The sequence below is a fragment of the Lontra canadensis genome, unplaced genomic scaffold, assembly GCF_010015895.1.
Source record: "Lontra canadensis isolate GAN:19392208 unplaced genomic scaffold, GSC_riverotter_1.0 scaffold24, whole genome shotgun sequence".
NCBI lineage: Eukaryota > Metazoa > Chordata > Mammalia > Carnivora > Mustelidae > Lontra > Lontra canadensis.
Window position 1 is genome coordinate 16,294,949 of NW_022631018.1, and position 17,750 is coordinate 16,312,698.

The following is a 17,750-nucleotide window of genomic DNA, read 5'->3' on the forward strand; positions in this document are numbered from 1 at the left end:
TTGGGAGTTATCCTACGAGTCTCCTACTCATTTAGACTCTAACCAAGGCCATACACAATTCCTCCTACATTTCTTGGCTTTCTGACTCAGCTCCCTCAAGTTGTTCTTAGAAAACCAGGGGGAAATCTGCCTTCTCCTACTTCTTCCTGTCTCATAGCTGGTCAAGAACATCTTGGCATCCAAAAGCTCTTTCTCGGCCTTGGGATGGGATTCATCTCTAAGGCGGGTGTTTCTCTACTATGTGCCATATCTACAGTAAGAAATACATTTTACTTCATGATCCAGTAAACAGATAAAATACCTGCACGTGCATTCTGAACGCATTTCAGTATCATTCACACACAGATACTTAGCCTAACCCAGTGCTCTGCACACTGCTATTGTCTAGTCTGTTCTCCTGCATTTCATTCCAATCTATTACCTTTTCTTAATGAAAATACAGTCACCACCCTTAAATTGACTTTATGACCCTAAAGTGGGTTACGACCTGTACTTAGAAAAAAACTGCTCAGGGGTGCCTGGGTGGCTCAGTGGGTTAAAGCCTCTGCCTGCTTGTGATCTCTGTCTGTCAAATAAATTAATAAAATCTTTAAAAAAAAAAAAAAAAGAAGAGAAAAACACTGCCCAAAGACTTTTTTTTTCCTGTAGACCCGTGTATATTATCATATGAATGATCTCTCTTTTGGTGGCCAGATTTTGACTATCTTATCTCTTAGAATATTTTTATTACATGGAGCATCTTTTAAATAATTATTAATTATTAATTACTAATATAGGTATATTTATAATTAAATAATTATTAATTATTTATGAATGATTGATAAAATAATTAACATCTTCCGTATAGACTGACCTATTAGATTTTGGTTGCAATTGTAATCTATAACTGCAATTGGCTTCATTCATGGTACATATGTGCAGAGGCGAGGCCTCCTATAACCAGACTCTGTTGTATATTTGTTTTGTTTTGTTTTGTTTTAAAGATTTTATTTATTCATTTGACAGAGAGAGATCACAAGTAGGCAGAGAGGCAGGCAGAGAGAGAGGGGGAAGCAGGCTCCCTGCTGAGCAGAGAGCCCGATACGGGGCTCGATCCCAGGACCCTGGGACCATGACCTGAGTGGAAGGCAGAGGCTTAACCCACTGAGCCGCCCAGGCGCCCCTCTGTTGTATATTTGTAAATAGGCAGCCATGTATGAAGTGGAAAAATACATTGTCCACATCCAGAAAACGTTGAAATGAGATTGAATATAGAAGAATTTCAATTAAGTGATTAAAGTCTTTGCTTTTAAGTTGGTAAAAATGCTTTAAGTCTAATTCAATATTATGTTACAGCTTTGTTTTTAAGATTTTCCTCTAAATGTAAAGGTCTTGTTTGCCAGTTTATGGAAAGTTCATTTACAAAACTATAGGCTTTGGGTCATATTTTTATGTCTTAAAATTAATAATGGAATATGATATTCATCGCAATTCAGAGAAAACAGATAACTTTCCACCTATACATGGCTCAAGAATGTTACTCGTTTTTGTTCCTCTCACAACATGCCTTGACTGTAGGACAGTTATAGCTGTTGATAAATGAAACTCTGTGCTTGATGAGTTTGAACGTTGGGTTTTTTTTTTTTTTTTTTTTAGATGTTATTTATTTATTTTTTCGACAAACAGAGATCACAAGCATGCAGAGAGGCAGGCAGAGAGAGAGGAGGGAACAGGCTCCCCGCCGAGCGGAGAGCCTGATGTGGGGCTCGATCCTAGGATCACGACCCAAGCTGAAGGCAGAAGCTTTAACCCACTGAGCCACCCAGGCACCCCTGAATGTTGTTTTCTATTTGATAGCAGGGAGGGTTATATATAAGGGAGGAATATTAGATTTGAGGATCAGAAGCCTGGTTCTAACCCCAGCTTAGTCACTACCTGTCTGTGTTCTCCTAGGCAAGCCAGTCTCTGATTTCTCCTGGGTAAAGTGGAGACAATCATACTAAAGTTAAACATCTGAACATTATAAAACTCTGATTTGTTCCTGGAAACAAAAAGAAAATTCTAGGGATCAAATGAAATAATGTTTGAAACAGTAACCATTCTGTGACACTCTGCAAGGAATCCAATCCTCATCTATGTAACCATATGTCACTGCCTATAATCCCAAAGCAAAAAAATTGCTATTTGCTTGCTTTTTGGATTTGAAATACGAATGTAAAGGGAAATAAGCCTAGGGTAAAACAGTCTTCGCTGCTGCAACCTTTAATTAGTGTTGAGTCTTTATAACATATGTAGCTATATTTGTATATCCACATTCGCACAAAAATGCATATTTAAATGGTTATGAATAAGACTGGTGACATTTACATTGCATTAACACTAAAAAGAGCATAAAACATGTTTGAATTACAAGGAGGATTTAGCCTAGATGTGAGGAAGAGTTTCTTTCTTTGAAATTGAGGTATATTTGACACACAATGTTATGTTAGTTACAAGTGTACAACACACTGATTAGACAACTCTGTACATTGCACGGTGCTCACCACGATAAGCATGGCTGCCATCTGTCACCCTCAAAAGTCATTACAGCATTGTTGACTGAATTCCCTATGCAGTACTTTTCATCCCCATGACTTATTTATAATGGTTGGACACTAGATTAGACTTGGAAGGAAAAGTTATAGAATCTCCTTCTGTGGAGATATATAAGCTATATAAACTGACTACAGAGGACCAGACGATGTGTGAACCCTTTTAAGCGCCAGGATTCTGCATAAATTCTCTCAAGTAAGTGGAAACATGAAGATGACCTAAAGCAGCCGATGGCGGGCTCCCTCACTCACTCATCCTCTCTTTTCACCACTAAACCATTGTTATTTGGCACATAGCTTGTTTCTTGTTTCTGTTTTTATTTTAAGTATAATTAGCATATAATGTTATATTAGTTTAAGGTGTGCCATTTAATGATTCAACAATTCTATACTTTTCTTGGTGCCCATCAAGATAAGAGTACTCTTAAGATTCAATAGTATTGGTGCCTGGGTGGCTCAGTTGGCTGAGTGACTGCCTCCAGCTCAGGTCATGATCCTGGAGTCCCAGGATCGAGTCCTGCATGGGACTCCCTGCTCACTGGGGAGTCTGCTTCTCCCTCTGACTTTCTCCCTCTCATGCTTGCTCTCTCTCATTCTCTCTTTCTCTCAAATAACAAAATAAAATCTTAAAAAAGAAAGATTCAATAGTATTATATATGACTCAAGAGTAGGGAATCATGTCTTGTTCTGTCTTTTGTCATATCTAGCACAGAGAAATGGTTAATTAGTATGTGCTGGTTCATGAATTAAACTAAGAGCAAAGTTCTTACCTTTTCTTCATGAGGCGGATCCAGGAAGGAACTAATACTGCAAAGGATAACATGTCCTTCTGTATAAAATGTAAACATTGGAATCTTTAGTTAGATATCATGTTATCTAAGCAGATACTACCCAGACCACCAAACTGATTTGACTTAGGCATTTATAACAGTAAATAAAACACAATCTGAAAAACCAGAAATGAAATGAAAGAAAAAACTGATATCAATATTTATATGTAGGAATCCTGTTTTGTTGAGTATACATGGCAACTTCATTATGACTTATTATTGCTGTGGATACTCAGAGTTCTTCTAGATGTAAGGGTAGATGAAATAGAAATAAATGCACCATTACAGAGAATCATCCTACAGTCCAAATTACAAAACTCGATTTAAAAAAGCAACAAGGACTACATCTACACATATTCAAACTGCAGAAAGAAAAAAAATCTTGAAAGAAACTAGAGGGAAAAAAATAGCTTGTTTATAAAGGAACAATATAAGAATTACATCTAACTTCTCAGAAAGTGTGCAAGCAAGAAGAATGGAATGAAATATTTAAGGGTGGAGAGAAAAACCATCAACCTAGAATTCTGTACCTTGTGAAGTTGTCCTTTAAAAATGAAGGGGAAATACAGACTTTCCCAGACAAACAGAACTTGAGAGAATTTGTTGCTAGTAGACGTGCCTTGCAAGAAATATCAAAAGAAGTACTTGGGATGCCTGGGTGGCTCAGTCGGTTAAGCGTCTGCCTTTAGCTCAGGTCATGATCCCAGGGTCCTGGGATCAAGTCCCATAATGGGCTCCCTGCTCAGTGGACAGCCTGCTTCTCCCTTTTCTTCTGTCCCTCTCTCCAACTCAGGCATGGTCTTTCTCAAATAGATAAATAAAATCTTTTAAAAAATACTAAGAGTTCTTTTTTAAAGATTTTATTTATTTACTTGTCAGAGAGAGAAAGCACAAGCAGGGGAAACAGCAAACAGAGAGAAAAGCAGCGTCCCCACTGAGCAAGAAGACTGATGCAGGGCTCTATCCCAGGACCCTAGGATCATGACCTAAGCTGAAGCCAGAAGCTTAACCTACTCAGCCACCCAGGCATCCCTGAAGTTCTTAAAAGAGAAGGAAAGTGATACAGGTAAGAAATTCAGATTTCTATAAAGAAAAGGAGAGCATAATAAAAGGGATAAGTAAAGATAAATTAAAAACTAACAGCAGTGTATTTAAAGCAGGAACAGCAATAATATATTTGACAATTGTATCTTATAGATACTTGAAATGAATAACAGCTATGACATAAGGGATGGGAAGGAGAACCTAGGAATACTTTGTTATTATAAGGTACTTGTACTACCACTGAGGTGGTGTAGTGTTGTTTGAAAGTGGACATGAATTAGTTGTAAATGTCTATTTCAAACTCTAGGGAAACCACTCAAAAATTTTTAAAAAGACCTAATTGATAGGCAAAGAAAAGCTACGCTAAGAGAAAGTGGGATGATATAAAATGTTCACTTAATGGAGACATACAAATGGCTAACAGACACATGAAAAAATGTTCATCATCACTAGCCATCAGGGAAATTCAAATCAAAACCACACTGAGATACCATCTTACACCAGTGAGAATGGCAAAAATGAACAAGACAGTAAACAACGTGTGTTGGAGAGGATGTGGAGAAAGGGGAACCCTCTTACACTGTTGGTGGGAATTCAAGATGGTGCAGCCACTTTGGAAAACAGTGTGGAGATTCCTTAAGAAATTAAAAATAGAGCTACCATATGACCCTGCAATTGCACAACTGGGTATTTATCCCCAAAGATACAGATGTAGTGAAAAGGGCCATCTGTACCTCAATGTTCATAGCAGCAGTGGCCACAGTAGCCAAACTGTGGAAAGAGCCAACAGACGAATGGATAAAGGAAATGTGGTCCATATAACTATGAAGTATTATGCCTCCATCAGAAAGGATGAATACCCAACTTTTGTATCAACATGGACGGGACTGGAGGAGATTATGCTAAGTGAAATAAGTCAAGCAGAGAGAGTCAATTATCATACAGTTTTGCTTATTTGTGGAGCATAAGGAATAACACGGAGGACATGGGGAGATGGAGAGGAAAAGGGAGTTGGGGGAAATTGGAGGGGGAGATGAACCATGGGAGACTGTGGATTCTGAGGAACTAACTGAGGATTTTGGAGGGGAAAGGGGTACGGGGTTGAGTGAGCCTGGTGGTGGGTATTGTGGAGGGCACGTATTGTCTGGAGCACTGGGTGTGGTGCATAAACAATGAATGCTGGAACACTGAAAAGAAATTTTAAAAATAGATAAAAATTAAAAAAAAACAACAACACAAAAGGCAGAAAGAGAGTTGAAGACAAAACTAAGAACAGAAAACAAGGGTAACAAATAAAAAACAGTAAGAAATATGATAGATATTAATTCACTATATCAATAATCACTTTGATGTCAACAGTCTAAATAAGTCACTTAGACTGAGATTATCAGAATGGATTAAAAGACAATACCCAATTATACGTTGCCTACAGGAAATCCACTTTATACGTAAGGACACATTATAGATCAAAAGTAAAGGGATAGAGAAGGGTTTGCCATGTTAATGCTAATCAAAAGAAAACAAGAGCAGCTATGTTTCAAACAGAGAAGGCTTCAGAGAAAGAGAAATTATCAGGGATGATTGGGTGCATTACATAATGATAAAGGGGTCAGTTCTCCAAGAAGACCTCAATCCTTAACATGCACATGTCTAACATTACAGTGTGAAGTTAGGTGGGTTGAAAACTGATGGAATTGAGAGGAGAAATAGATAATGCCATTTTATTGTTGGAAGCTTCAGCACCAGTCTATGAGAAATGGACATAAGAAATGGACAGGTCCAGCAGTCAGAATATCCATAAAGACATAGTTGAACTCAAAAACACCATCAGTGGGCACCTTGGCGCCTCAGTGGGTTAAAGCCTCTGCCTTCGGCTCAGGTCATGATCTCAGGGTCCTGAGATGGAGCCCCACATCAGGCTCTCTGCTCAGCGGGGAGCCTGCTTCCCCCTCTCTCTCTGCCTGCCTCTCTGCCTACTTGTGATTTCTGTCTGTCAAATAAATAAATAAAATCTTTTAAAAAAAACCACCGTCAGTCAACTAGATACAATTAATATCTGTAGACTGCTGCATCCAACATGTATTAATCTCAAGCTCTCATGGAACATTCACCAAGACAGACCACATTCTGGACAGTAAATTACACCTTAACAAATTTGAAATAATGGAAATCATACAGTGAATGCCCTCAGTTTACAATAGAATAAATTGGAGATCAATAAGAAAAAGAGAGCTGGAAAATCCCAGAATAAGTAGAGATGAAACAACATACTTCTAAATTATAGATCATAGAAAATAAAAAACTCAAGAGAAATCTTTAAATATTTTGAACTAAATAAAAATGAAAATATGACATCAAAATTTGAGTAAAGCAGCAGAAACAGTGCTTATAGGGCAATTTATATGCATATGTTAGAAAAAAAGAAAGAGCTATAATCCAAGCTTCCATTTTAGGACTAGGTGAAAAAGAGTAAAATAATCCAAAGTAAGCAGAAGGGGAGAAATAATAAAAATCCAAGCAGATATCAACAAAACTGAAAAAGAGGAGCCCAATAAAAAAAAATCAATGAAACCAAAAGCTGCTTTTTCTCCTCCCAAGGTTTTATTTATTCATTTGACAGAGAGAGAGAGAGAGAGAGGGACAGCATGTGAGAGAGCAGCAGGGGAGGGGCAGGACCCTGGGATCATGATCTGAGCCAAAGGCAGATGCTTAACGACTGAGCCACCCAGGTGCCCCCCAAAAGCTGGTTCTTTAAAAAGATCAATAAAATTGATAAACTTTTAGCCAGGCTAACTAAGAAAAAAAAAAACTCAGGGGAATTAAGAGGATAATAAAGGAATCTATGAATTCTACGCCTACAGACTTAATAACCCAAATGAAACAGAACAATTCCTTGAAAGACGCAACCTGCCAAAGCTCCCACAAGAAGAAAGAAATAATCTGATAGGCCATATTATTAAAGAAATTAAAGTAATTAATAACATTCCCAAGCAGAAACCATTAGGTAAAAATGGATTTAATGGTGAATCCAGCACACATTCAAGGAAGAAATCTTAATAATTCTCTACAAATTCTTCCAGAATATAGAAGCGAAAGGGAATACTTCTTAGCTTCTTCAATGTGGCCAGCACGCCCAAATACCAAAACCAGACAAAGACATCAAAAGAAAACTATAAACTAATGGCTCCCAAGAACATAGGTACAAAACCCCCAACAAAATATGAGCAAGTCGAATCCAAGATGTATTAGCTCAGGTCATGCCGCTGGGATGGAGCCCTGAGCTGGGCTTCCTACTGCGCGAGCATGCAGCCTGCTTGAGGTTCTCTCTCTTTCCCTCTGCTCCTCCTCCCCGACCCCTTCTTGTGCTCTATCTCTCTAAAAAAAAGGAAAAAATATTATATACAATGGGCAACATTTAAAAATCAACTAATGTAGTCCATCACATCAACAGGCTAATGAAGAAAAATCACATGATCAATCAATAGATATGGAAAAAGCAGTTGATGAATTTCAACACCAATTCATGATATAAAGTCTGTTTAGATATAAACCTTACACCTTTCCCACACAAACACGCACACAAATAAACAAACCAGTTCAAAACAATTCCAAGGGTAACATGTATAAGTATAGAACTAGAAGAAAGTCTTAATGACCTCAGGTTTGGCAATGACTTTTCAGATACAACACCAAAGCCACAGTCCATGAACGAAAGCATTGACAAGTTGGACTTCTTTAAAACTGAAAACTTCCAGGCGTGCTTGGGTATCTCCGTCGGTTAAGTGTTCAACTCTTGATTTTGGCTCAGGTCATGATCTCAGGGTCCTGGGATCAAACCCCGAGTCAGTCTCCCCACTCAGTAGAGAGTCTGATGGAGATTCTCTGTCTCTGTCTGACTCCCTTTTCTGTGCTCTCTGTCTCTCAAATAAATAAATCTTTAAAACATTGAAAAGTTCTGCTCTGCAAAAGACGCTATCAAGAGAAGAGAAAGATGAGCCACAGACTGGGGGAAAATATTTGTGAAAGGCATATTTGATAAAGGACTCTTATCCCAAATATACCAAAAACTTTTAGAAGTCAACAATAAGAAAATAAACAACCTGATTTTAAAAAACAGCCAGAGGGGCGCCTGGGTGGCTCAGTGGGTTAAGCCGCTGCCTTCGGCTCAGGTCATGATCTCGGAGTCTTGGGATCGAGCCCCGCATCGGGCTCTCTCTGCTCAGCAGGGAGCCTGCTTCCTCCTCTCTCTCTGCCTGCCTCTCTGCCTGCTTGTGATCTCTCTATCAAATAAATAAATAAAATCTTTAAAAAAAAAAAAATAAAAAAAATAAAAAAAATAAAAAACAGCCAGAGATCTGCACAGACCCCTCACCAAGATAATAGACTGATGGCAAAATATATATGAAAAGATAATCCCCATTGTATGTCAGTAGAGAAATGCAAGTTAAAACCACAAGGAGATACCATTACAAGGCTTTTAAAATGGCCCAAATCCAAAACACCGAGGACACCAAATGTTGAGACGGACGTGGAGCAACAGGAATGCTCATTCATCTCTGGTGGGAATGCCAAATGGCATGGCTGTTTCGGAAGACAGTTTGGTAGTTTCTCACAAAATTAATCATGCTCTTACTATATGATCCAGCACTGTATTCCCTGGTATATACCCAAAGGCACTGAAAACTGTTTTCCACACAAACACACACAGATGTCTATAGCAGCTTTGTATATTACTGCCAAAACGTAGAAGTAACCAAGATGTCCTTCAGCAGGTGAATGGATGAGTAAACTGTGTCCATCCAGACAGTGGAATCTTATTGGCACTAAAATCAAACGAGATATCAGGCCATGAAGACACACGGAGGAAACCTAGATGGGTTATTTCTAAATGAAAGAAGTCTGAAAAGGCTATGTACTATGTGATTTCCACTACGATTTTCTGTGAAAAGCGAAACTCTGGAGGCAATAAAAAGATCAGTAATTGCCAGAAGTTGGGGAGGAGGGAAGGAAGGATAGGCAGGACACAGGGGATTTTTGCTGGAACTACTCTCTAAGGTATTAGAATGGTGGATGCGTGTCACCAGACATTTGTCAAACCCCGTAGAACACACACGGCCCCAGCGTGAACCACGCATTTTGGATGATACTGACATGTTGTAGATGCTGCAGTTGTAATGAACGCACCACTCTCATGCAGGATATTGAAAGTGGGGGCAACCAGGGGCTCCCTGAGGGGTGCAGCCCGCCGAGCGCCCCACTCTTGCTTTTGGCTCAGGTCTGATCTCAGGGTGCTGCGGCCCCACGCTCATCAGGGAGTCTGCTTGAGATGTTTCCCCCTCTCTTTCTGCCCCTTCACCCCCAACCCCTGCATGCACACTCTCTTTTAAATAAATAAATAAATAAATCTTTTTTTTTTTTTAAAGTGGGGGGGTGGGGACTGTATTAGGGAGGGTGAGGGCAGGATGTGTATGAGAACTCTCTGTAGTTTCTACTGAATTTTTCTGTGAACTTGAAGCTGAAATTTTTTTAAAAAGCCCATTTAACAACAAAAAACAACAACTAATAATGTCCAAGGATTCTTGATTTAAAACAGTGACTAGACAGCAAACTACATAGCTCTGTTAACATCTACAGTAGCACAGAAAAAGGAAGCCTAAGGTAACCTACACGTCTTCTTTAATTATACTATAGCTGAAGCTTGATTGGATCCCAAACCCACCCCACTCTAGTTATCTAGATCACAACAAAAAACAGAAACCTCAAGAAGTAGAAGGACTCTGTGATAACGAGGTGTTCCCTATTAGTAACCCTGACAGAGATGCGGTCTGAGAATTCTGTAGATAATGTCAAATTGTAGTTCTATGTATTTTGCTAGAAAAAACTTACGCTGTAGTAGGTACAGTTAGTGCAAAAATATGCAGGCAAATATTTTTTAAAAGGAATAAATTTGCTTGACCTTAGACTTTTCTTCTGGGTGGCTGTAAACAGAAATGATGAAAGAAACCATAGAGATGGATATATAAAAGAGTTCAACAATAAGGATATTGGAGTATAATAGGTGCTGAGCAATAAAACCAGATAAAATAAAGATAACTTTAAACATATATTGTCAAGTTACTGGTTATACTGAATATAAATATAAAAAAAAATTCTCTATAATTTCCAGAAGACGGAACTAATTGGTGCCAAAAACTGGTTTGTTGGGACGTTTATAAAATAAGTTTTGAAACGAGACCAATGTTCTTTAAGGAGTAGATGTAAAATTTAAATATTAATGTAACAGCAGTATCTTGCATGCAAATCTCAAGATTACTAACTTGGCAAATGATAAGTGAAGGAGTGGGTGTAGAATAGAAGGAAAGGTAAAGTGGGCCAAGCTTTTGTTTAACTGAAAAGATGCTGTTTCAGTATAAACTCTAACAAACTGGGTAGGGTTTTTTTTTGTTTGTTTGGTTGTTTTTTTTTAAAGAACTTAAAATTAAACACTAGTAAAATTTAAAAATGCATGCACACACACACATAATCTTTCAAAGTTGGGAGAGATGAAAAGAAAGAAAAATCAGGATTTATTTTAAAAAATTAAAGAAAATATAGCATTGAAAAAGAGAATTAATTGTTGGGGCACTAGGGTAGCTCAGTCGGTTAAGTGTCCAACTTTTGGTTTCTTCTCAGGTCATGATCTTAGGGTTGTGATATCGAGTCCTGTGCCCTGTTTAAGATTCTCTCTCATAGGGGTGCCTGGGTGGTTCAGTTGGTTGGGCGACTGCTTTTGGCTCAGGTCATGATCCTGGAGTTCCAGGATTGAGTCCCACGTCAGGCTCCAAGCTCCATGGGGAGTCTGCTTCTCCCTCTGACCTTCTCCCCTCTCATGCTCTCTCTCACTCTCTTTCAAAAAATAAAATCTTAAAAAAAAAAAAAAAGATTCTCTCTTGTTCTCTCTCTAAATAAATAAATAAATAAAATCTTTTTTTTAAAAAGAGAGGATTGTGTTACATGAAAGGATCAAGACCAGCTCTATGAGTTGTAACAATCAATATAAAAGTCCCCTATTGAGAATAATCCCTTTCCTAATTAATGCCATTACTCCCCTTCATAATGAAGATTAATGCAATATAACTTCCAAGATTCAAAATGAAAACTTTATACTTTTCCCATATGTAAGGTGAGGGAACAGGAAGTCCTATTTAAAGATGGGGAAAAAAAAGTACACCATTTAAAGATGGAAAAAAAAAATAGGATGTCTTGCTTTAAATAAAGAGCTGGGAATGGACTAGGTTTTCATGACACTCATTCATTGTTCCATTTATTCCGCAAGCCATTCCCAACACTCTCTCACCCTGAAGCATCCTTCTTAGTCTTTTGTCTCACTAAAAGCTCTGCATTATCCTATCTCTACCTCCTGGTCAGGCAGGCGGGGGAGCTTCCTGGTACCGACTCCCTGAGTAGGACTTACCCACATCCCTGAGTAGGACTTACCCACATTCCCGGTCAGAAGTATCCTGCTGCACAAATCCGTACACAGCGACGTCAGAGAAATGGCAGAATGTTTTGTGAAAGGCAGCATATTTTTCAGCAGTTTTCCCTGAATAAAGTAGGATAATAAATTCTATAAAATATTAATATTGGAGTTAAATTTCTCTTTAAAAATTATCTAAAAATTATCTCTACTACTGGAATAGGATTCTCTTCTTTGTGATTAAAAACTAACTGAGATTATCTATAGGGACTTACTTCCTTGAAATGAAATATTCATGAAGATGTAACAACTATGAATTAAGAGCAACAGACTCTGATCATTACAGACCCCTGCTGTACTTGGGGGTGAATCTTAAGCTTCCTATGACTGTTTCCATGCACTAACTGAGACCTCTTTTCTGGGTACATGTTCTCCTTCTAAACAAACATTATTTTCAGGTTTAAGTGTACTTCACTTGTTTCAAGCAGTAATGTTATTACATTTGCCTTTCCAGAAATATCTGTTGCTGAATGTTGGCGCAAGACAATGGGATTGTAAGAGATTCAAATTCAGCAGATTGTTTTTCAGCTCTTAGGATAAGTCAACACCAGGAAGGACTTCCCCAGACACTGTATTAGAGAATAAATATCCATGCTTCGGAAGAAAGAATTTGCACCTGCCACTCATTTCCTGAGATTTACTTGGACCTAATCTTTCTTCTGTTTCTCTCTCTTATTTCAGCATTGCTCCAATACTTCAGTACTCTCAGGGAAAGCTGTTGATAGTTCATATTTTCAAACCAAGGGTTTCCCACTGAGAAGCTACGAGCTACTGATCAACTTGGGAGTTTTGGCCCACAGAGAGCTCTGTTGTTCTGTGTTGCTGGGTCCCACCCTCTGCCATACCAACCAGTTGCTCTTTCTTGGGTTTTGCAAGCCTCTCTAATGACTTCCTTGTCACCAAACTTACTCAAGATCCTTCCTTCCATCATGTCTTTATTGATATTCCAAACTTTAAACTCCACGACACTCTGCTCCAAGTCATTTAAAACCTTCTGGTAAATAAAAGTTCTTTTTTCATGGTAAAATACTTAAGGACACAGAGTACGATGTAATAACTTCTTCCAATAGCTTGGATAACTAAAAATGTATAGATATTCAAACACTTGAGTGTTCTTATATTCTTTTAGTATATCAGTAATATCCTCTAGTATTATTTACATGTCCAGTGAAATATTGAGTGGTGTGTAATCATAGCTCGATTTAAAGAAAAGAGAGGTTAGGGGTGCCTGGATAGTTCAGTCCGTAGAGGATGTGACTCTTGATTTTGGGGTTATAAATTTGAGCCCCATATTTGGTGTAAAGATGACCTAAAAATAAAACCTTAAAAAGAGAAAGAAAAGAAAAATTTGAAATAGTTAACTTAGTAGTTTTGACTTCTTGAGTTACAAAATGGCCTGTTGTAAAGCTTGGATAGCACTTTCAGGGAGCAGGCTGCAAAACCAGCAATTTGGCTAAAAGGTTGAAGAACACTAGAAGTGGATGTGCTCTAGAACCTTAGAGGTTAGGATTCATTGAGTACTACTTCTTATCTCTCTCATTCTCTGCTGCTCTAGGTAAGCAATGGGCCCATCACCTCCAGCTTCCAAAAGCGAAGGTGTCCATCCTCATGAGCAGTGACAATGACAGGGGGCTGAGTATCAATGACACTGGTGCCTGCAGGATGTTTTTTGTCCACTGGCTGTTGCTGTCCCGCTGTGACATCAGGTTGCTCACCTACAGAAAAGTTAATGAGCTACCGTGGGTGTTTGCAATACTTGGAATATCAAATTTTATAGACTATAAAAGAGGATACAGGTAGGAAAATAGTAAACCAAGACATTCTTTTTTCTTAGAAGATGTTTCTGAACCCCAGCAAACTTCACTCAGGGCAGAGGACAAAAAATCATTAACAAACAGAATCCTGGATCACTGGAAAAGCCTGAAAAGTTTATTTTGACCCTATTACAGAAGACTCTGCCCTATATATAACAGCTAAAAGTCCATATACATCCAATGTAAGACTTACACATCCAAAATGGCTTATGAATCAAGTATAAGTTTGAGGAAATGGGCTGAAGTTTCAGTAATGTATTGGGTTTTTAAAAATCTAGAATTAGTATTTAAAAATGGAAATTATACCTCTTAGACTACAGAATCTTACACATCAACATTTAGTCACAAAAAGAATACATTGCAGGTGTGACTGTGTGGCTCAGTAGTTTAAGTGTCCAACTCCTGACTTTGGCTCAGGTCATGATCTCAAGCGTTCTGGGATTGAGCCCTGTGTCGGGCTCCGTGCTCAACATGGAGTCTGCTTGTCCCTCTCCCTCCACTTCTCCCCCAACTCATGCTCTCTCTCCCTCTAAGATAAATAAGCAAAATCTTTTTTTTTTTAATTTTTTTAAAAATTTATTTGACAGAGATCACAGGTAGGCAGAGAGGCAGGCAGAGAGGCAGGCAGAGAGAGAGGAAGGACAGCAGGCTCCTTGCTGAGCAGAGAGCCCGATGCGGGGCTCGATCCCAGGACCCCGGGATCATGACCTGAGCCGAAAGCAGAGGCTTTAACCCACTGAGCCACCCAGGGGCCCCAGCAAAATCTATTTTTTTTTAAAAAAGAGTATATACTGTACCTTCATTAAGAGTATTCTATAACCTAAACTCCCTGTTGCAAAGGAATTGTTACAAACAAGACGGGTGATTTCATACTGACCTTTAACCTCATTGTCGTGTATGCTCTGTTTGCTTCCCTGAATTAGGGGAGAAAACAAGAAAATATTTCTGTGACATTGTAAGGAAATGAGATACATTGGGTGAGTAGATTTTTCAGGGGAATTCACATTCCTTTTTTTAAAAAATTTTTAAATATTGGAGTATAGTTGACACACAATGTTACATTGTTGCTTTAGTTTTAGGTGTACAACTCGCAACTAGACAAGTCTTTACCTTATGCTATGCTTACATCTGTCCCCATACAACGCCATTCTAATACCATTTGACTCTATTCTGTATGCTGTATCTTTTTTTTCCTGTGACTTATTCATTCTACAGCTGGAACCCTCTGCCTCCTCCTCCCCTTCACCCAATTTGCCCATCTCCCCCACCCCTCTGCTTTGGCAAGCACCTTTGTTCTCTGTTAAATTTACATTTCTAAGCATTAGGGTTTTTTTAAGTTGTTTTTTTTTAAATTATTTTTATTAACATATAATGTATTATTTGCCCCAGGGGTACAGGTCTGTGAATCATCAGGCTTACACAATTCACAGCACTCACCAAAGCACATACCCTCTCCAATGTCTGTAACCCCCCGCCACGCTATCCCTCCCCCTAGAACCCCCAGCAACCCTCAGTTTGTTTTGTTAGATTAAGAGTCTCTTATGGTTTATCTCCCTCCTGATCCCATCTTGTTTTATTTTTTCCTTCCTGACCCCCAAACCCCCGCCTTGCCTCTCAAATTCCTCATATCAGGAAGATCCTATGATAATTGTCTTTCTCTGACTGACTTATTTCACTCAGCATAATACCCTCTAGTTCCACCCACGTCGTTGCAAATGGCAAGATTTCATTTCTTTTTTTTAAATCATTTTTTAACTTATTTTCAGCATAACAGTATTCATTGTTTTTTGTACCACACCCAGTGCTCCATGCAATCCGTGCCCTCTCTAATACCCACTACCTGGTTCCCCCAACCTCCCACCCCCCCACCTCTTCAAACCCTTCAGATTGTTTTTCAGAGTCCATAGTCTCTCATTGTTCACCTCCCCTTCCAATTTCCCCCAACTCCCTTCTCCTAACTCCCCACGTCCTCCATGCTATTTGTTATGCTCCACAAATAAGTGAAACCATATGATAATTGACTCTCTCTGCTTGACTTATTTCACTCAGCATAATCTCTTCCAGTCCTGTCCATGTTGCTACAAAAGTTGGGTATTCATCCTTTCTGATGGAGGCATCATACTCCACAGTGTATATGGGCCACATCTTCCTTATCCATTCGTCCGTTGAAGGGCATCTTGGTTCTTTCCACAGTTTGGCGACCATGGCCATTGCTGCTATAAACATTGGGGTACAGATGGCCCTTCTTTTCACTACATCTGTATCTTTGGGGTAAATACCCAGTAGTGTAATTGCAGGGCCATAGGGAAGTTCTATTTTTAATTTCTTGAGGAATCTCCACACTGTTCTCCAAAGAGGCTGCACCAACTTGCATTCCCACCAACAGTGTAAGAGGGTTCCCCTTTCTCCACATCCCCTCCAACACAAGTTGTTTCCTGTCTTGCTAATTTTGGCCATTCTAACTGGTGTAAGGTGGTATCTCAAAGTGGTTTTAATTTGAATCTCCCTGATGGCTAGTGATGATGAACATTTTTTCATGAGTCTGGTAGCCATTTGTATGTCTTCATTGGAGAAGTGTCTGTTCATATCTTCTGCCCATTTTTTGATATGATTGTCTGTTTTGTGTGTGTTGAGTTTGAGGAGTTCTTTATAGATCCTGGATAGCAATCTTTTGTCTGTACTGTCATTTGCAAATATCTTCTCCCATTCCGTGGGTTGCCTCTTTGTTTTCTTGACTGTTTCCTTTGCTGTGCAGAAGCTTTTGATTTTGATGAAGTCCCAAAAGTTTATTTTGGCTTTTGTTTCCTTTGCTTTTGGAGATATATCTTGAAAGAAGTTGCTGTGGCTGATCTTTTGATGGCTCTAAGCATTCATTTCAAAGGTAGTTTTGAATTAATTCTGAAAAAATGTATCACAGAGATCATCATGTTCACAAATAGGGAAACTGTAACCACATTCTTGTGGCTCAGGTAGGGCTTAATGATAGGAGTAAACGCATGTGTAATGCACGCCACGTTCTTGGTGTCTGTGATCTCCAGTTCTGTTGGCGGACCTGTGAGTTAGGCTTTGTTATTCCTTTTTCACTGATAAGAAACAGAAACTCAGAGATTAGGTGATGTCTCTAAAACTAGTCAGAAAATAAAAGGAGCACTTGGATTGAAGTGTTCCGCCTGTCTGACTCTTACATCCTTAAAAGTTTATTCTTGCCATGAAACTAGTGGTTCTAAAACAAGTTTTGCAGTAAAAAGTCTCCTTTAAACAAAATCCTCCCAGAGATGTAATGTGTAAAATCTATAAAACTGGGACTGAGAACAGAGTTTGAAATGCAGCGTGTTACAAGGTGTGCTGTGAAATGTGTTTTACTTTTTAGCTAAAGAGATTGCCTAGAATTGATTTTTATGATTTAAGAAGTGTAAAAGCATCTGTAATTTATTTTATTTATTTATTTTTAAAATTTATTTTATTTAGAAGTACGTGTTGACGATTTGCAGATATGAAAGCCTTGCAAACGTGGGAATGAATGATGAGCACAGTTTAGACATTGTTTTCTAGGAAAACGAGTTTTTACATGCACATGTACACACAGAATTTCCCCACCTTGACCTTCTGTCAAAGGAGGGGTTCACACGGGACAAATCACCATTTCTGAACCAATGCTGAGTGTAATGGGAAGATATACTCTATTTCTTGCTTACCTTGCTACTCTGTGGACCTTTACTAGAATCACACTGGGATGAAGAGCACACAGAGTCCTGACTCGATCTCCTGCGAGGAGAGGGAGGAAACCCAAGGAGGGAAGGTGAAGCTAATCCATCACACCCAAGGTGTGCTCGTCTCTGCTTTAATTTCCGTGGGTTGCTTCTCTCATCATCTGTGGGTACTGAGCCACTTCCTTAAGACACAAGTCATACCTGATACCTTGTGTTACAACGTTCATCTGTCTGGTGTTGCTAGACACTGTTGAGGAGCCTTGGTA

General features: G+C 38.9%; 1 protein-coding gene across 3 annotated transcripts in view; it reads right to left on the minus strand.

The window, feature by feature from the left end:
• The window catches only part of WDR64 (WD repeat domain 64), a 137,587-nt gene that overhangs the window by 14,168 nt on the left and 105,669 nt on the right, over positions 1-17,750 (minus strand). For all 3 annotated transcript variants that reach the window (XM_032862931.1, XM_032862930.1, XM_032862932.1), the window contains 5 exons: positions 17,470-17,539; positions 14,652-14,688; positions 13,536-13,675; positions 11,921-12,026; positions 3,341-3,399 (listed from right to left, as the gene is read on the minus strand). In XM_032862931.1, the coding sequence (XP_032718822.1) occupies positions 3,341-3,399; positions 11,921-12,026; positions 13,536-13,675; positions 14,652-14,688; positions 17,470-17,539 (412 nt within the window). The remainder of the gene's footprint in view (positions 1-3,340; positions 3,400-11,920; positions 12,027-13,535; positions 13,676-14,651; positions 14,689-17,469; positions 17,540-17,750) is intronic.